This window comes from Nycticebus coucang, chromosome 5, assembly GCF_027406575.1.
Source record: "Nycticebus coucang isolate mNycCou1 chromosome 5, mNycCou1.pri, whole genome shotgun sequence".
Taxonomy (NCBI): domain Eukaryota; kingdom Metazoa; phylum Chordata; class Mammalia; order Primates; family Lorisidae; genus Nycticebus; species Nycticebus coucang.
The window spans coordinates 18,491,786-18,510,764 of NC_069784.1; the positions used below are offsets into that span (position 1 = coordinate 18,491,786).

An 18,979-nucleotide genomic window follows, 5' to 3' on the forward strand; every position below is an offset into this window, starting at 1 on the left:
GGTAATAGTTTCAGAAATTTTAAAAATATTAGTCCTGACAGGGATCTTAAAGATCATCTAATTTCTTTATTTTAGATAAAAGGATCCTGAAGCCAGAGAGACAAAGCTTGTTAGTCTAACAATACCCGTATTATTATTAATAATAGCATTGACTGCTGACAACCTGAAGCATATATTATAGATTTATTTAATCCTCACAAGCTTTCTGTGAATTGTTATTATTATTCTCCCCACTTAACAGATGATACCACTGAGACATAATGAGTTTGACCATCTTGCCCAAGGTCGTATAGCTCATAATGGGTGCAGCTGTGACTTGAGACCAAGTCTGGTGAATTCTAGATTTTGAAGCCCCAGAGAAGTAGGTCATAGCCACTCATATAAAAACTTCTTATATCTCAAGGGTCTGGAGAGAACCATAAAGATGAGGGGTAAGAGGTGATGGTGCCTCTTTAAACAATCCATGGTGCCTCACCTGGTGGTAAAATAACTGACACAGAGAGAGAAAAAAAGAGAGGGAGAGAATGAGGAAGAGAGAGAACCCGTGAGCTGACTCTGTGTCTGATACTGTACAAAGTTCTATATCTGGATGACATGGATCATTTAATTCCTACTTCAACCTGTTAGAGGGAAAAATTATTCTGACATTGTTAAAGATGGCAAGGCAGACTTCAGATTTTATTTGGAGGGACCATGGCCATAGGTGTGTAGGGACCACTGCAGTGGGGAGAGAGATCGGACTCAGATCTGACTCTGTCAAGGACAAGTGGAGATTTATAACCAGGGAGCAGAGTGGAGGAGAGTGGATAGAAAGTTACTAAGAGGGAACATCAAGGACGAGGGGGTTTTTGCCTGATAGGATTATTACTGAAATAGGCCAGGGTGATCATTCCCAAGAGTGGGGGATGTAGCAGGATTCTTGCTCAAATGGATTCTACAAAGACAGAAAGGAAAGCTCAAGTTTGGGCCCAGCCAAACCAAGGACTCAGAGTGGGGTGACTAAAGTTTTGGTCCAAGGGGAGTGTCTTTGCCAAACTCTGTGAGGTGAGTGATAATATTCCCATTTTACAGATGATTAAACTGAGGCACCAGATGAGTGTAGGTCACACAGCCAGTAATGATGGAGTAAGGATTTGAACCTGCTTCTGATATCTGAAATGCCTGTTATGGACACGTCCTTGCACAGGTACCACATAATGACAAGTTACATCTAATCTGATGGCTTGTATTGTTAAAGACAAATTAAAATATAACATGGCTTTGTTGGGAGATGTATTTTATTGCATTTATGTGTTTTGGAGATGAGTAATCCAGTTAGTCACCAGTTAACATTTCCATCTTAATATCTCAGCTTCTGACCATTCGCCCTTTAGGAGCTATTTGTTGAGCATGAAGGGTTGACCCGGCTGCAGCTCACCCAGGTCCTGCCCTTTCCTCTCAGAATTGGAAGAGAACCCCCTCTGCCATTAGGCTCTGCTGTCTGCCTTTGTTACAGATCAGACCAGCATTAGGTTTTGTGAAATAGTGGCATCCATTGGTGTTGAGAAGTGTAGAATGAAATTACAGTGGAAGCTCTTTTCCAAATGATTTCATGTCTAAGATCTAAATTATTCATTTGAGAAATTAATCAGTTTATATTTTAAAAGTTACTGTTGGGTGGTTCCCCCCCCCCTTCTTCTTTTGCCTCTAATGGATAATTTGAAGGAATTGGCTTTTATATCAAAAAGATAAAACATGACTTTGCAAAGTTGCCGTCTGATCTTATTGCTTGGTGGGCCACCCAGGAAAAGGATTCTCTGATGGGTAGTGGATCTCGAGATGCTTGGGGGCAGGAGCTACCCATTCTCTTTGTCTATTGAGTAACACCAACCTTGCACAACTGGACGTCACACACTTGCCTATTAAATGACATATAGGAGCTGGCTCAAAAAACTAACCCCCTAGCTTACTCCATCCTTGGCTAACCATCTCTCCTTTCTTGGGGTTTTTCACCTTGCTGTCTGTCTGAATCTGGCTGGCTGGTCATCCCCACATGACACAAGGCGTAAGAGGGATCTGCTGTTGGCGTCTGTGTTCCATGTGTCTGAAGTCAGTCTCCTGCTTTTTGGGATGAGGCCTAAGCAGTCAGGCCAGGCTGCTTGCTTTTCCTTTTGCAGGTGATGTCCTGTCTCTGAGTATGACATCAGCCCACATGTCTCTCTGGTCGATACCATGATACCATGGTTCCCAAGCCCATAAACACCCCACGGTTTTTTGTTTGCCCACTCAAGCAATTTTTCTGATCATGTTCAATGCTGTAAGGAGATCAGCCTTTCACTCTGCATTACCACTTGCCTTTTCTTCATTTTAGTTTTGCTTTTTCTGAGAGGAGATCTTATGTTAAAGTCATCATAGCTATCATTCATTGGACGCCTTCTGCGTGTCTGGGTCTACATTTGTAACAATTGTCATCACTGTCCCCTTGCTAAATATTGAGCCCTGTGCTGACTGCTTCACAAATACCCATTCATTTAATCCTTATGGCAAGTTTATGAGGCGACTACCATTATAAAACCCACTTTATAGATGTGGAGACTGAGGATCAGTGAAGTTAATTAACTTGCCCAAGGTTTCCCAGCTGGTAAGTGGCAGAGTCTTGAATCGAGCAGTCCACCTCCCAACCTCATACTCTTAATCACTACAATATATTGTCTCCTTTTTAAACTTGTGGTCTTCCACATTCTTCACAACCATCCTGCAAGGTCAGGGTATTAATGTATATATCTATAAGATTCGTGTTTTGATCTAGAGTCTGTCTGCTTCTAAAGCTGATTGTCATTTTGCTCTCCAAAATTCCTTTGAGGAAGGTAAATTCTGAGTTGCCACCATCACCTGCCCAGTTGTTTTTTTTCTCTGACACAAGGAAACAGGCAGAATTACCTGTGCTATATATGACGTATGAGCAAATAGACTGGTTTACTCCAGGGGTTTGCCAATGTCTTTAACCTTGAATCCTTTCTTCAGCTCTCATGTGGTACTGAATATGTCAAGAGATCAAGACAGACCTACTGCAGTTTAATTCGAGGGAGGAGACCACTGCCCCTCTTGGGTCCTCTACTTTACCTCACAGAAGCCATGGTCTGCTGCTCCCTCACCAGACACTGAAGGATGCTGGAAATCATGGCTGGCACATCTCTTAATTTAATCCTAAGTTGGGGACACATGGTGACCATCCTTGGGTGGAGAGTTATGTATCCCAGTTTTGCATTTATCAAGTACAATATTATTCCAAGACATCAGTGGTTTTTAAAACAAACAAAACAAAACAAAAAAGTACTGTCCTTATTCCAGCCAAAGACATTTTCCAAGCCCATCTTCTTATAGTTGGTATTCAAAGAAACTTATTGGTCAGATCAAATCAATGACCATCCATCTAGAGCCTACCAGCCTTGGGGGAACAAAATTCAATAAGACATGGTAACGTCTATTCTGAGCTATGATATATTTATTGTTATTATTCTTGGTTTTCTGAGTGGCTTAAGCCCAGGCAGTTAGGGTCACTCTAAGACTATAGGAAAATCAACAATGCCATCTTGGATTTCTCCTCCCATAGAAATTCCAGCATCCAAGCAACAGACCCGTCACAAAGATAGGCTGTGCTATGATTTCAGCTGAGCAGAAAGGACTGGCCCTGGCTCACTTTCTTTCCCTTTCTTTCTTTCCAGAGGTCATGACAACCATGGGCTCCAGCTGCTGATTTCCTTTGTATGAAACCAAAATGGGTCCGAAGTAACTCAGGGCAAAATGTGGATACTACAGAGCCAAACCTGAAGTTTTTTGGCTGTGTCTGGTCTCTTTCCCATTTTATTATCAGACTAATTTCTGAATTTTGACCTTTATATTTAATGGAGGGAAAAATCCGACTCCTTTGGAGTAAGGGAGTTGGGAAAGATGACATGGGTGTGTGTCTTTTAGGTTATGAGCATCTGGGGTTGTGGCAAAGAATACTACGTGTCCACCAAACCCCATTCCTTTGTTTTTAGGCATATACTTAGATGACACTTCTCAGCCTTCTTTGCAGTTAGGTGGAATTATGTCACTGCGTTCTGGCAGACAGATGTTGGCAGAAGGGATAGACACCATTTCCAGGCCTGGCCCATCAAATCACTCAAATCCTGCACAACCTGTCATAGTCTCTCCTGCATTTGCTGGCTGATCAGAGTGGACTCTGAAGATTTTGAGGAGTGGGGAATCAGAGGATGGAAGGAGGGTGGATCTCCAAAAGGCAATGTAGAGCAAAGCCTCTTTCACAAGCGAGCACTGGACTGTGAAATAAGTGAGAACCAGAATTTCTTGTGCTAATCCACTGAGGTTTGGGGAATGCTTGTTACAGGAGTTCGCCTACTAATAATTCTGACGACTACAGAGGCACAGGGAATAAGAGCGTCAGTATTAGAATCAGAAAATTCTGGGTTCTATATGAACTTTTCCACTTACTGGCTGGGTGACCTTACACAAATTACTGAACGTCTCAGAGTTTCAACTTCATTTGTAAAACGGGAATATAATAACACTTCCCTCCCAGGATTGTGGAAGAACTCTATGAAAACATATGCGTATAGTGTCTGTTACATAGCAGGTGTAGCAAGATTACAAATTTACTCACACAATCCAATTGTGCAAAGAAAATGTACTTCCTTTATTTCTCTATAACTGATTGAATTTTCTTCAAGATCCTCCAGCCCTGGGGTAGCAGGGAAACAAACGTGAACTTTAAATGAGCCAATTAACAATATGGCAGTCTCCTTTTGGTTTAAAATAGTCCCTTTCAGGTAACTGCTCAGGCTTTCAGAATCCTCCCTCTCAAGACAGGAGATGGGTGCATTCGCTCTGTCCCTGTGGCAATGGGGAAGGGCTCCAGAGGATTTTGTGCAGGTCTGTAGCTGCTCCCTGAGTCCTCTCTGGGTTTAGCTGCTCCCTGAGTCTTTGCTGGTTTGGCCCTTTCCCTCTGTGAGCATCTGCTGCTGGAGACCTGAGACTGCTTCTGTCTTAGCTTGGGAAGGGCCTGGTGGACCTGCCCTTTGACCGAGCTGGTGTGTGCAGCCTCCAGACCGAGGCCTGACTGCGGCTGCCACTTGTTGCTTCCTGGTCTTGGCTGCCCTTAGCCACAGGGTCATTTTGCTCCATCACGAAGACCTCTAACTTGCTGCCTGTCCAGCAAGATGGTTATTTCCCAGTTCCTTCTACAGAGCATCTACGATTTCCAAATTCTTTCTACATAAGGAGGGAGAACCCAACAAACCAACTCAGGCCTGTTTTAGGCTAACATTGTTTTGCTCTCGTGTGGCCAACACACGTGGGGCATTAGAGTGTGGAGTGTCCTGCAAAACAGTCTCTCCTCGGGGACTCAATGAGGACAAGGGCCTCTCTGCTTGTGGTTTTGTGGCGGTAGACTCTCAGGCACCCCTGGTGATCCCCACATCCTGACACGCATACCCTTGTGTTATCCCCTCCCCTTGAATGTGGATGGGACCTGTAAATGCTTCTAACTGGTAAGATATGAGAAACAGATGCAGTGTCACTCCTGTGCCTATGTCACATTACTTAGGAGTTCATCTTGTTACCAGACACTCGGGAGACTTTCTTTTCTGACGGACAAAGTGGCCATGTGGGGATGACAATGTGACCTCTAGGAAATGTAAGCAACCTCTAGGAAATGCTTCAACCAGTAGAAAGGCAGGACCCTCAGTTTTACAACCACAGGGAAATGAAAATTGCCAACAACCTGAGTGAGCTTGGAAACAGAGTCTTCTCCGGTCAAGCCTCCAGATGAGAATGAGCTCAGCTGCCATTTTGATCTTGTGAGACCCTGAACAAATAATCCTGATCCACATATACTGTGAAGTAATAAGTGTCTATTGATTCAAGATGTTAGAGTTGTGATAGCTTGCTATGTAGCAATGAACTTGTCTGAGAGAGAGAGTTGGAGGTGTGCATGGCCATTATTTCCCTCCCTTATTCCCTCATTCTTCCTATGGTCTGCTGGGAGGTAGAAGGGCACACATTCATTTTTCTCTTCCAGGCTGGTGGGGGACCCTCCCCCGTACCCTCCTTCCCCCCAACCCCAATACACGGCCACACACACTATAACTTATTACAGGTGACTACAGTGGCATTTAGTCTTATTTCCTTTGGGCTTGAGATGAGGAATGGTGCTGTGCTGGGAAACATAATTTCGAGGAAGAAGCAAGAAATACAGAGAATTGATATTTTAAAAATGTTATCTCCATTAAGAAGATCATTATATTTCGTTTTCTTCCCTTTAAAGTCAGTTGGTATAACTCATTGTTTTCCCAGGTCAGGAAGCTATACAAACCATTTTGAACTCTAAGTTCTCTTTAGTCTTGCCCCGCCTCAAACTTCTGGTGTAAGAAAAGCCATTAGGAATGGGCAGCCCACCTACTTAGAGACATAAACACGGCTTGCTGTAGATGCTCAGAGACTCTGGTTTCCCATGGGAATGCATCTGTTAGAAAGAAGATCCAGACCAGTGGCGGTCCATGCAATACCATCACAAAGTATTAGAGCTGGCAGGAGAACTATAAAGTCCAAACTCTGATTTTATGGAGGAGGAAACCAAGGTCCAGACAGGTAAAGTGACTTGTAAAGAGCCACCATGTTGGTCATTCCAAACCTGGAAAGAGAATCCGAACATTCCAACTCACAGTCCATGCTCTAGTTTTCTTCCAAGAGGTCCTGTACAAACTGAAAATCAAGATGGGACAGAAAATTCTTTATGCAACAAGTTTTGTCAGAGTGGATTATCTTTTAGATCTACTTTCTTGAAACCTCTTCCTTTTCCAAGAATTTAGTTTTTATCCTTTTTCTGGTGATAAAAGAAAATCTTCCCAGGTAGAGTCAGGGAATAGCCTCTTTGCTCTGACCTGCAGGATGGTAATGACATCTGTAGGAACATCCTCCAGGGAGTGAAGTGTGGGGCATTTATAAAGTTGGAGTTCCAGTGGGGTTGTCTGGATCTGGGCCAGCTGCTGACCTTAGCCAGAGACAGAACTTTTAGCCATGCTTTTGTGCATCCTCTCTTCTCTCTCTCTCCTTATTTCCTCTTAAGAAGGGGAGCAAGTCTTCATTATTATTATTTTTTCCTTTTTTAGTCTTGGGTTGCAGACAAAGCATTGGAAATATGAATATAGCTTTTGAAAATGAGTAAAATTAAAAAAAACAATTCTTTTATCATTTTTATTTCTTTTTGCAGAAATTCTTTTCACTCCTCAAATTAGAAAATGGTTTGGGCCATTGAGAATGACCTTTTTAAAGCATATTGTCATTTTATTTCTAATTCTCCCTGCAGATTAGTAGCTTGAGACACTCCGGATGCTGCTTTATGATTCTTTCCCAATCCTGACAATAGTTCGTTTACGATGTCAAGTTTTGTGGGAGATGGTGTAGTATGGTGGAAGAGAATCAGGGAATCAAATGTACCTGGGGGGTTAGAACTCGGTGATTTGGAACAAGTTATTTAATGTTGTCAAGTCCTGATTTCCTCACATGTAAAGTGGGGAGATTAACAGTGCCTGTCTCACAGGGACATTGAAAACATTAAATAAGGACACAGCACCCCTACCTCAGTGCCCGGGACACAGTGATGCTAATGTAATATGTAGGACACTTTATTAGAATTACTGGCCAGGGGTGGTGGTTCACACCTTTAATCCTAGTACTCTGGGAGTAGGTAGACTGCTTGAGCTCAGAAGTTCGAGACCAACCTGTGCAAGAGCGAAACCCTGTCTCTATTAAAAATAGAAAAACTAGCTGTGCATCATGGGGGTCCCTATAGTCCCAGCTACTCGGGAGGATGAGTTAGGAGATAGCTTGCTTGAGCCCTAGAGTTTGAGGTTGCTGTGAACTATGATGACACCATGGCATTCTACCCAGGGTGACAGAGTGAGACTCTGTCTCAAAAAAAAAAAGGGGGGGGTGGCGCCTGTGGCTCAAAGAGGTAGGGCGCCAGCCCCATATGCTGGAGGTGGTGAGTTCAAATCCAGCCCCGGCCAAAAACTGAAAACAAACAAACAAAAAAAGGAATTACTGAGCATATTTGATTATCTCTATTCTCAGCTGGGCTGAAAACTCCATCAGAGCTGGAATAATCTGTGTCTTGGTCAACATTGTAATCCCAGTATCAGTTTAAGGCCACTACAGAGTAGGTGCTCAGAATCTATTTTTGTGAATGAATGATCAAATAAATGATCAAAAACTGATAAATTATCAGTGTTCCCTTAACTTGGGTGGCACACAAGCAGATCACTCAGACTAGCTGAGTCCTGTCCCGAGAGCATATTCAGGCTTGCCCATACAGAGACATGGGTATCCACTGCTTCCAGCTTCCTACCTTGGACATATTTAGTCCAAATTCAGGAATTTAGAAAGGTATTCCTTTATCATCTGGCGTTGAGGGGAGCTTACAGAAAATTCTAACAGCCCAAAGTTTAAAACATAATATCAGAAGAAAAGCCAGAAAGGGTAAGTATTAAAATCTGGTTAGAAAGTCAAAGTTTCTTATAACTTAGTTCTCCAACTGCAAAGCCCAATGTGAACCTCTCATGAGTTCAATAATTTCCAAAGAAACTGAGGCTTTTAATGTTTCTGTTCCATTATAGATAATTTCCTTCTCATAGGAGGCCTCTAACAGCAGTCAAGATAGAAATAAAAATAGTCTGAGGAGAGAGAGTAGAAGAAATAAAAAAGGAACATAATATGGAGCCTTGATAGATCCCTAGGAGCTGGAGAGTTTTGTAAACAAGCTTTCTCGAGGCAGTGATCAGATTCGTGTTTGTCTCTAAGGCCCAGTGCAGAGCAGGGACACGTGTGAGCTGCCCAGTCCGTATTCCTTGGACTGCATCAGGGCACACAGGAGGTGAAGTGGTGGAGAAGCAGAATGGGCAGGGGTGGGAGAAATCAGAGCAGGGGAGGGGGAGATGGGCAGTGTCCACGGCCTGGGCCAAAGAACGGAAAGGTGAAGACAGATGCTTGGAAGGAAAGAGAGAAAAATGACAAAGAGCTGGTGTAGGAAGTTTTCCTCCTCCTTCCACTTTTACTCTTTTGGTTTCTTTATTTAAGAAAAGCAACAAGGGGGAAATATCAAGAGCAGAGAGTTGTAGACAGAATTGCAAGCAAATGCGTGAGATAAAAAATTCTCAGTTCTTTGTTCTTCTTCTGTCTCTGAGAATGGTAAACCTCCAATCTAATTCTCCATTGCCTCTTTCTCCTTACATATGTTTTTATTAGTTTCTTCCACTAAGCCAGAAGCAACTTGAAGGTACACAGTGGGTTTCATTCCTCCTTGTATCCACTATTGGACCTAGCTGGGTGCCTGGTTCATCTGGTGCTTGAAGAATTGGCAAGAGCAGTTGATGCCTGTTAATGAATGTGTCTGTGTGAGGGAACAGTGCTTCTCCATGATAGTGGGACCATCAATTCTTGCTCTTCTCTCTGTCCCAGTTGGGAAATATGCAACAAGGAACATTGAAAATTACAGGAGAAATTTTTTATACTTCCACACATGATACTTCTGGAAATCACTGGAAGAGTTTAATTAAAATAATATACTAAGACATATGTCAACTCTATTGTCATGGTTGGTTAAAGAGAAAGCGTGTCTCCAAGTGGGACCTAGAGCGCTTGGAAACACCGACCAGTGTTTCACTGTCACCTGCTAGTTGTCACTGCAGACTAAGTCACTTCACAGGTACAAGAAAACTCAATTTTTTCCAGCTAGGAAATCCTTTCTAACACAGGCCACTTATTACAAACATGTAAAGTCATGACCAGGAATATGGCTGGAATAGTAAAAAAAAAAAAAAGAAAAAAACCTAAAAAAAACACCAATATATAAGACATGAACTAGATTAAGGGTATCTAATTTGAGCCCCAGGGCCCCCTGCAGCATAGGCTGGCTACGAACGCAGCAGCCCAACCCCAAATTGTAAACTACTTAAAACATTAGGAGATAGTTGTGCGATTTTTTTTTGGTGGAACTTGATTGTACAGTTCTCAAGCATGAACTTTGTATATGACAATGCCACGTCACAATGTCATGTGAAATAAACATACGTAATTGACGCCATCAGATGTTACAGGTGCTCGTGGTGACTGGGCGAGGCAGTGATTTTCAATGTTACTTCACCCTACCATTATAACTTTAGGTGGTAATGTTACTTAGGACTCAGGTGAGTGTTCTTATTTGGTTATTAAGATACTTCCACATCTCGATGGCGCCTCGCACATCCCCACTTCACTTTATACTTGAGCCTTTACCTTGCCCTGCATCAGCAGCCGAGAAGTGGGAGGGCTCAAACCTTGCTTTCTACTTTCCTATCAATTAATTTTCATAATAAAAGTAAATATAGTCCCTTATCTATTAGTATTACTTTTTAATTTCAGCATGGCTTTTTAGAACATCTCAAAAGAAAACAGAACGCTCCAAAAGAAAAATTACAGATGAAGGAAGATTGTACTTTTTTTTGTCAAATGTACAAGGCAAATATTTGCAAATAGTAAGGCACTCTGATTAATTTGTAGGGAATTTGTGTAAGTTTTCAAAGACTATAATCTGAAAAGGCATTCTACACAAAAACATGCTGCCAAATTCAATGTGTATAAAGGAGTGTGTCATAAGGACAAAATAGTGGAACTGAAAAATCTTCACAAAAAAAATTTAAGTTACAACTCAGATGGATTCTATTGTTAAAAGGTAGTTATGTGACAGCATATTCAGTAGCAAAAACAAAAACATTTACTGATAGTAAGTTTATTAAACCATTTATGGAAACATGCCAGACATAATTTGCCCTGAAACAGAGGGGGTGGGATATTTCTAAAATCAGTTTGTCTTACCAGACTACAGCCAGGTGAACTAAAGAAACTGGAAGATTTATGGAAAGAAGTTTGGAGAGTCAAGCTGCTAATTTCAAATTTTGTGCTTTGGTGATGGATGACAGCACTGATGCTACAATATGGCTCAACTTGTCATTTTTATTAGAGGTATTGATGATGAATGTAATGTCACTGAAGAAACGGCTTCTTTAGTGCCATTAAAAGACACAACTAAATCAAGAGATTTATACAAAGCAGTAAAAAAATATGCTAAAGCAATTTTCTTGTCCATTATCAACATATCTGGTATAGTTACTGATGGTGCCCGGTCATGGTAGGTAAAAGGCAGGGACTTGTGAAATTAATAGAAGATGATGCAATTGCCCCCCAAAACTCATGTTTGATAAAGTGTCATTGCATAGTACATCAAGAAAATTCATGTGCAAAAGCTTTAAAAATGGGTAATGTTATGCAGATCATCATCGATACTGTGAGTTTCATAAGGGCCAAGGGATTAACTCATCACCAACTTTAGGAATTCCTTGAAAGTACTGATGCTGGTTATGGAAGGAAGTTGGCCAAGTTGAGGCCAAATGTTGGAAAAGATTTTCTGATTTGTGACATGTTGTATCAAGTTGTTCATGATATCAAAAACCAAATTTGTGCCAGAACATGATGATGAAAACTGGCATTTTTAGTGGGTTTAACTGCTCATTTAAATGAGTTAAACATAAGTCTTCAAGGTGTAAACCAATTTAGGAATCAGTACAATGTTTCAAACCATAGCAGTGTTCTCAATGAAACTGAAATTATGGCGAGCTCAAATTAAGGCAAACAACTTTATGCATTTTGACATTGGCTAAACACAGTCCTGTGACTGGCAAAAATATGCAGCCTTGGTTTTCAATTCGATATAAGAATTTGAAAATAGATTTCAAGATGTCCAGGGAGAATTATCAATATTTTGGTGCATTTGCAACTTTATGTTCAGTTGACATAAATAAGTTACCTCCCAATTTTCAAATGGAAAACATAGAGCTGCAATCTGACATTCAACTTAGAGAAAAATGTGATCGTGTCTGTTACTGAACTTTTATAGGTCTCTTCCCAGAGACAAATATCCCTCACTTCACAATCACACCTTTTTCATGTCACCGCTTTTTGGCAACACCTACATTTTTAGTAACTATTTTCAAGAATGAAACACATTTAGAATAAAATTGGAGTGAAAGGATCTGATGATCACCTTGAGAACTCACTGAGATTTGCAACTACTTTCGTCAAACCAAATATTGATAAATTAGATTCTCAAAGGCAAAGTCAAATATCCCACTAGTTTTATGTTGCCCACTTTTATAATAAATTTTTTTTTCAAAGGACACCTTATCACTTAGATATGTACATTTTCTATATCAGTGATCACAAACTTCATTGTGACCTACACAATTTTAAAAGACTCTGAACCAGGCCACTGCATAATTGGGATTATTATGTGAGAACTTTTTTGCTTATCTATGATGGCAGATAGCTTGACAATTATGCACAGATGTTTTTCTTTTTGCTCATTGGCTGTTGTTAGTGTCTGTGTGTTTAACATGTGGCCCAAGACAACTCTTCTTTTTCCAATGTAGCCCCGACAAGCCAAAAGGTTGGACATCCCTGAGGTAGAAAAATAGGATGTGGAGAGAGAAAGAAAATAAGGGCAAGTGGAAGACAGAATAAAAGCAATGATGCAGTGGAGAATTAACAGAGCAGCATTTCCATTTCCTTTGATAGTTAAGATCGATCAAGCCTACGCTTCTTTGTACTGGTATAGGAAGATGTGGTTTAAGACAATGAAAGTTGCAAGCTGGCCTTTGAGTGATAGAAAAATTGTATCACATAATCCCACATGAGACCAGATTCTTAGTTTTTTCTAGGTTAATAATTTGATGAAAGCTAATGGATTTTCCTCCCCCAAATGCACAAGCACCCCAAATTTGGCATGCAATTTTAGGAGTTCACAGGCTGCTGCAGTCCCTCCCTTCACTCTGTGCAAGACCCCTTCTGGAAGATAAATTCCTTGTGCTTCTTACATCTTATCCCAGAATTAAGCTTTCATTTGCCACTTACCCCAGAACAGATGAGAGGCAAAGTGCTCCTGTCTGTGGTTAGGGGTTATCTGGTGTCTCTGCTCTGTACTTTTGGTGCAAACAGTTGGCCTTCCAGAAATGGGAACTGCTATTAATAGCAAATGTTTGGCTGAGGGAATGTGAAACAGTTTTCTCCAAACACTCTATGGGCAACATACGTGGAGAAACCAAACCAAACACAAATGGTTTACATGAGTCTGTCAAGGGATGTGTGGAGTTTAATGGTGAAGGACAGGGACGAATAGGACATACATTAGTGCGGGATGTCTCAGAGCCAGCATGTGGCAATGTTACTGTGCGATGTTGCACATCTGTTTTCAAGCTGTGATACACCTCAGACTAGAACAAATAGGTCTAGCAAAAGGTCAGGAATGGCAAATAGAATCCATCTTCCTTGCCAATTCCTATGGATCATGTTGCAGGATCATGTTGCAGTCTGTTATATTGGTGAGCCCCAGTGAATCACCCCTGGCATTCACACCACTGTGTAACCATGAACCCAGGCTGCTCCTTTGATTTGCTTTAACCAGTAGAAGATAAGACAGGTGGAGTTGTGCCACTTATAGCCCAAGCCTTACAAAGGCCTGGAAGTGTTTTCTTTCTGCTCTGGGGGCCCTGAGCTACCATGTAAAAAGCTTGGCCGTCAGTGAGATCACGTGGAGAGGGAGAGACCTTGTAACTCCATGAAGGAGAACTGAGAAACTCAACCACCAGTGAGAACTAAGGCTCCAGACACAGGGCCTAGGTAAGCTATTCCAGGCATCACCAGCCCTTTGAGCCATCCTGGCTGAAGCATCACCAGACATGTAAGTGAAGAAGCCATTTGAGATGATTTAGTCCCAGCAGAAGAGATATTCTATCCAATTCCTGACACACAGAATTGTGAGAAACAATAGAAATGATTGTTTTAATCTCCTGAATTTCAGGGGGTAGTTTTCACATTGTAATGAACTACTAAAATAATAATTTTTACCTAGAAGTGGGCATTGCTGTATAACAAAAACTAAATCTGTGGCCCTGGTTTGGGGAGAATGAATAAAATCCAGAAGGTCCTTAAGAAGATTGTTTATGGAAGCTGAAATGACACTAAGAAGAGTGTATTGGGGGCAGGAGAAAAGTCGTTTCTCACTACGTAGTGGCACTATGTGGTACTGCAATAATACAGAAGAAAGAAATTGTATACCCACTGTTTTCCTAAAAAAATTATCAGGGGGCAAGTGATTGCTTTCAACTGTGCCAGATAAGGTGTAAGATAGAGACAAAGAAGGGAATATTCAATTTTCAAGCAGAATCAAGAGGAGACATTCCCATCCCAGGATATGCTGAGTTTGAAAATCAAACAGTTTCTCACTCTCAGCCTCTCCAGCCTACAAAAGATTCTCCAACTAAATTAAAATGTGTGTGTGTGTGTGATTAATTCCATATCAGTGCCAAGAAAACAAGGATTTGGAGGTCAACATCAGATCAAGGATTTGGCTCTAAGACTCTTTGTAGAAACCTTAGAGTAGGAAACTTTATAATAAACTTCGAGTCTTATAGAACTTTTGAGCTAGGAAATAGGGTTTTAAGAATATCCCAGAGTCTGTTTCTTATAGTCCCTCTGCCAGAAAATATGGTTTCTAAGGGTCTTAGTGACACTTTCCTGCAGCAACTTCACTTTCAGCCAAAGTAGAAAGGGACTTATTTGGGAAAGATTTATGGGTGAAGGATTTTTTTTTTTAATGGATTGGGTTAAAATTTGATGTATACAGGAAATCTACAAACAATGAAATGAATTAGTCCAGCATGAACTAAAAGGGACAGACATAACTTAAAACGAGAAGTCCCCTCTGAGGCCCAAACTTCCTATGGTTAGGAAGCAGGTTGAGAAAGCCTGTAAACACAGAGCATTTCTATTGGAAAAGAATGACTTGAGGGGTAAGCCCACTGCAGACCCAAGACCCACAGAGAATGTCTTCAGGCAGCGGAACTGAGCCCTACCCTAAGAACATTCCCTGACTCTGGAATCAAAGGATTTCAAAATTGCGATGGACCAGTGAATTTTATCTGACTTTTATACTCCTCTCCCATTTATGAATGGGAGTGCCCATTGTGGTTGTTCTACCACTTTTTCACATCATTTTCATGGATGTATAGGAAGTACAGCATTTATCTTTTTCATTCAGAGGTCCGTGCACTCGAAGAACAACACCCGAACACCAGGAACCACACATTAGAAGAACCACTGGCAACCATAGCTAAGATTTAGATAACAGAATTTTAGACTTTGACCTGATACTATAGCCATGATAGGATGAGCTCCTTTATGGGATCTTTGGTAAAAAAGAGGAAGAGTATATTCTGTACATGAAAATAATGTGGAGTTTTGTGGTTATAGAGGAGAATGTGGTAATTCTCAAAAGTTGGCTCCTGACAATTCCTCTCCTTTCAATATTTACAAGATGATCTTCACATTAAGAAGTAGAGATTATTTCTCCATACTTCCTTCCAGAAAGGCTGTGGTATATGTATACATTGGAATACTATTCAGCCATTAAAAAAAATGGAGACTTTACATCCTTCGTATTAACCTGGATGGACGTGGAAGACATTATTCTTAGTAAAGCATCACAAGAATGGAGAAGCATGGATCCTATGTACTCAATTTTGATATGAGGACAATTAATGACAATTATGGTTATGGGGGGGAAACAGAAAGAGGGAAGGAGGGAGGGGGTGGGGCCTTGGTGTGTGTCACACTTTATGGGGGCAAGACATGATTGCAAGAGGGACTTTACCTAGCAATTGCAATCAGTGTAACCTGGCTTATTGTACCCTCAATGAATCCCCAACAATAAAAAAAAAAAAAAAAAAAAGAAGTAGAGATTGTTTCTCCTTCTCATGAATCTGTAGTAAACTTGCAACTGACCTCTGGAGTAGCTGGTGCTACAGTCATACACTACCACTCCTGGCTAATTTTTCTATTTTGGGTAGAGACAGGGTTCTCACTCTTGCTCAGGCTGGTCTCGAACTCCTGACCTCAAATGATCCTCCTGCTTTGGCTTCCCAGAGTGCTATGATTATAGGTATGAGCCATCATGCCTGGCCTTGTGACTTTTACTAGTAGAATGTGGTATGAGTGATGTTTGAGGACTAGAAGCTTCTACTTTCTCTGTTAGAGCCTAGTCATCATTCTATGATAAGCTGAAGTGATAAAGAGAGACCAGGTGGAGAAGACGTGATCTCCAGTTGATGACCTCCCAGCCAAAAGCCAGCACCAACTGTCAGTCATTTGAATGAGCCATCTTGGATGTTCTAGCCTAGTTGAGCCCCCAGAGAGCTAAAGTCCACAAGTCCAAAAGAACCATTATTTGGGTATGGAAGAGCCATCTAGCAGATCCCAGTCAACCTACAGCAGTGGTTCTCAACCTTCCTAGTACCACGACTCTTTAATACATTTCCTCATGTTGTGGTGACCCCCAACCATAAAATTATTTTTGTTGCTACTTCATAACTGTAATTTTGCTACTGTTATGAATCATAATGTAAATATCTGATATGCAGGATGTATTTAGGCGACTCCTGTGAAAGAGTCATTTGACCCCCAAAGGGGTTGCAACCCACAGGTTGAGAACCGCTGACCTACAGGATAATGAGACATTCTTAGTTGATACTTAAAACATGGTTGTTTTAGGATACTAAGTTTTTGGATGGTTTGTTATGCTATGATAAGTCTAACGGGTTGGTAGTGGCTTTTTGGAGCACTGTTTTAAGAAATATTTTTAGATAATACCCAGGATCAATGGGCAATGTGCTATGATTGATAACTAATCTTTCTGCAGGGGCAGGAAGGAAGAGTAGAGTCCTCTATAAAATAGAGCTGGAGTCATAAAATTATGACTATTCTATCCCAGTAGCACTCAGGAGGAGCTGTTGGCAACGTTTTGGAAGGAATTTGTGAGTTAGAATAAAAAAATAAAGATCCTGGCTTTTGAAGAGCACTGAACTTTTCTATGTTCTAAGATTTGAATTTGCTAATTTCTGAAGGATTTTACCTCAAAAGAACGGACAGAAACTCAGTGAATGCATCAGATCAAGTGAGGCCTCAAGGATAACCACCAGGATTCACCCATCCTTGTCTTCTCCCTCCTCTTTCCTTCCAAATTTGGGGCAGCAAATAGCAGTGGAGGGTCCAAGGAATTGTTGCTTCCTTGCAAATTGGTCTGCCTTTTCCTGAAAATGTCTAATGCCAAGCCCAGTATAATGTAGAGGTGCTAAATGTGTCTGCTCACTCATTCATTTAAATTTGGGTGCAGTTATGTTATATTAAATACGGTTTTCTCTATACCAAATGCATCTGGAGCCCGGGGAGAGAGAAATAAGCATGGCATAGGCTCTAAGCAAGGCCTGGCCTCTTTCTTCAAGGAGCTCATGTTCTACTGTGGAACACAGAAAACTAAATCAGTCTGGACATAAAGCAGGATAAGCACAATACAGCAACAATGGAGGCCTACAGCGCAATAGTAGTAGCGTTTGTTTTGTGCACTTGCTATATGTCAAGCATCTCAATTAAGGTTCTTTTTACATTTTAAGTTAATTTAAATTATTTCTATAGCAGCTTTATTGAGATATAATGCACATACTATAAAATGTTACCCCTTTAAAGTATATGACTTAGTGCTGTTAGTATACTCACAGAGTTATGTGTAACCATCACCACTATTTAATTACGGAACATTTTCATGACCTCTAAATCAAAACACCTGTCCATCTACAGTCCCTCCCCATTTCCCCCATCTTCCTACTCCTGGCAACCACCAGTCTACTTTCTGTCTCTCTGGATTCGCCTAGTTGTAACATTTTGTATAAATGTTTTGTTTATTTCACTTAGTGCATTTTCAAGATTCATCCATGTTGTAGGATGTACATATTTGGTACTTCATTTTTTTTGATTGACGAGTACTATTTCTTTGTATGGACGTGCCATATTTTGTTTCTTTATCCATTTATGGACATTTATTTCCATTTTTTGATGCTTAATGGTACTATGAACATCAGTGTGCAAGTTTTCATGTTAATGTATGTTTTCTGTTCCCATGGGTACTTATCTAAGTGTGGAATTGCTGGATCATATGGTAGCTCTATGTTTAACATTTTGCTAAACTATTATTTTCTGTCTTTTTAATTTTAGCAATATTAGGGGGTGTGACGTGGCATCTCATTGTGGTTTTGATTTGCATTTCCCTAATACTAATGATGTTGAGAATCTTTTCATGTGCTGTTGACCATCTGTATTTTTTTTTTTGAGAAATGTTTGTTTAAATCCTTGTCTATTCTAATTGGGTTATTTGTTATTGTCCATTTATTGTTGCATCATAAGTAGTTTTGTATATTCCTAATACAAATCCCTTATTAGATATACAATGTGCAAATATTTCCTTTTGTTCTCTGGTTGTTTTTCCACTTTGATGGTATCTTTTGAAGTATAAAACTCTCCAATTTTGATTTAGTCTAATTTATCTATTTCTTCTTTTGTCACTTGTACTTTTGATGTCATATCTAAGAAATTATTTCCTGATCCAAGGTTATTACAATTTACTCCCATGTTTCCTTCTAAAAGTTTTGTAGTTCAGTTCTTATATTGAGATCTATGATCCATTTTGAATTAATTTTTGAGTATGATGTGAAGTAAAGTACTAACTTCTTTCTTTTGCAGGTTGATATTTAGCTGTTCCAGCGTGATTTGTTGAAAGACTATTCTTCCTTCATTGAATTGTCTTGGCATCCTTATAGAAAATCAATTGACCATAAAAATGGTAAGGATTTATTTCTGGAATCTCAGTTGTATTCCATTGACCTATATGTCTAATGCTGGTCATTTAGGAGCTATATGAGGAAGGTACAATTAAAGGCTCAGGAAGTTTGAACATTTTCTTCAAGATCATACAGTACGCAGTAAAGCTGAGACTGGAAATTTGGATTCTCTGATACCAGAG

The 18,979-nt window shown here is 40.5% G+C and overlaps 1 protein-coding gene across 1 annotated transcript in view; it reads left to right on the forward strand.

The window, feature by feature from the left end:
- LMO4 (LIM domain only 4) overlaps positions 1-18,979 on the forward strand; it is a 145,156-nt gene that overhangs the window by 38,904 nt on the left and 87,273 nt on the right. The window contains exon 2 of the mRNA XM_053591208.1: positions 18,700-18,799. Within this exon, the coding sequence (XP_053447183.1) occupies positions 18,797-18,799 (3 nt within the window). The 5' untranslated portion in view covers positions 18,700-18,796. The remainder of the gene's footprint in view (positions 1-18,699; positions 18,800-18,979) is intronic.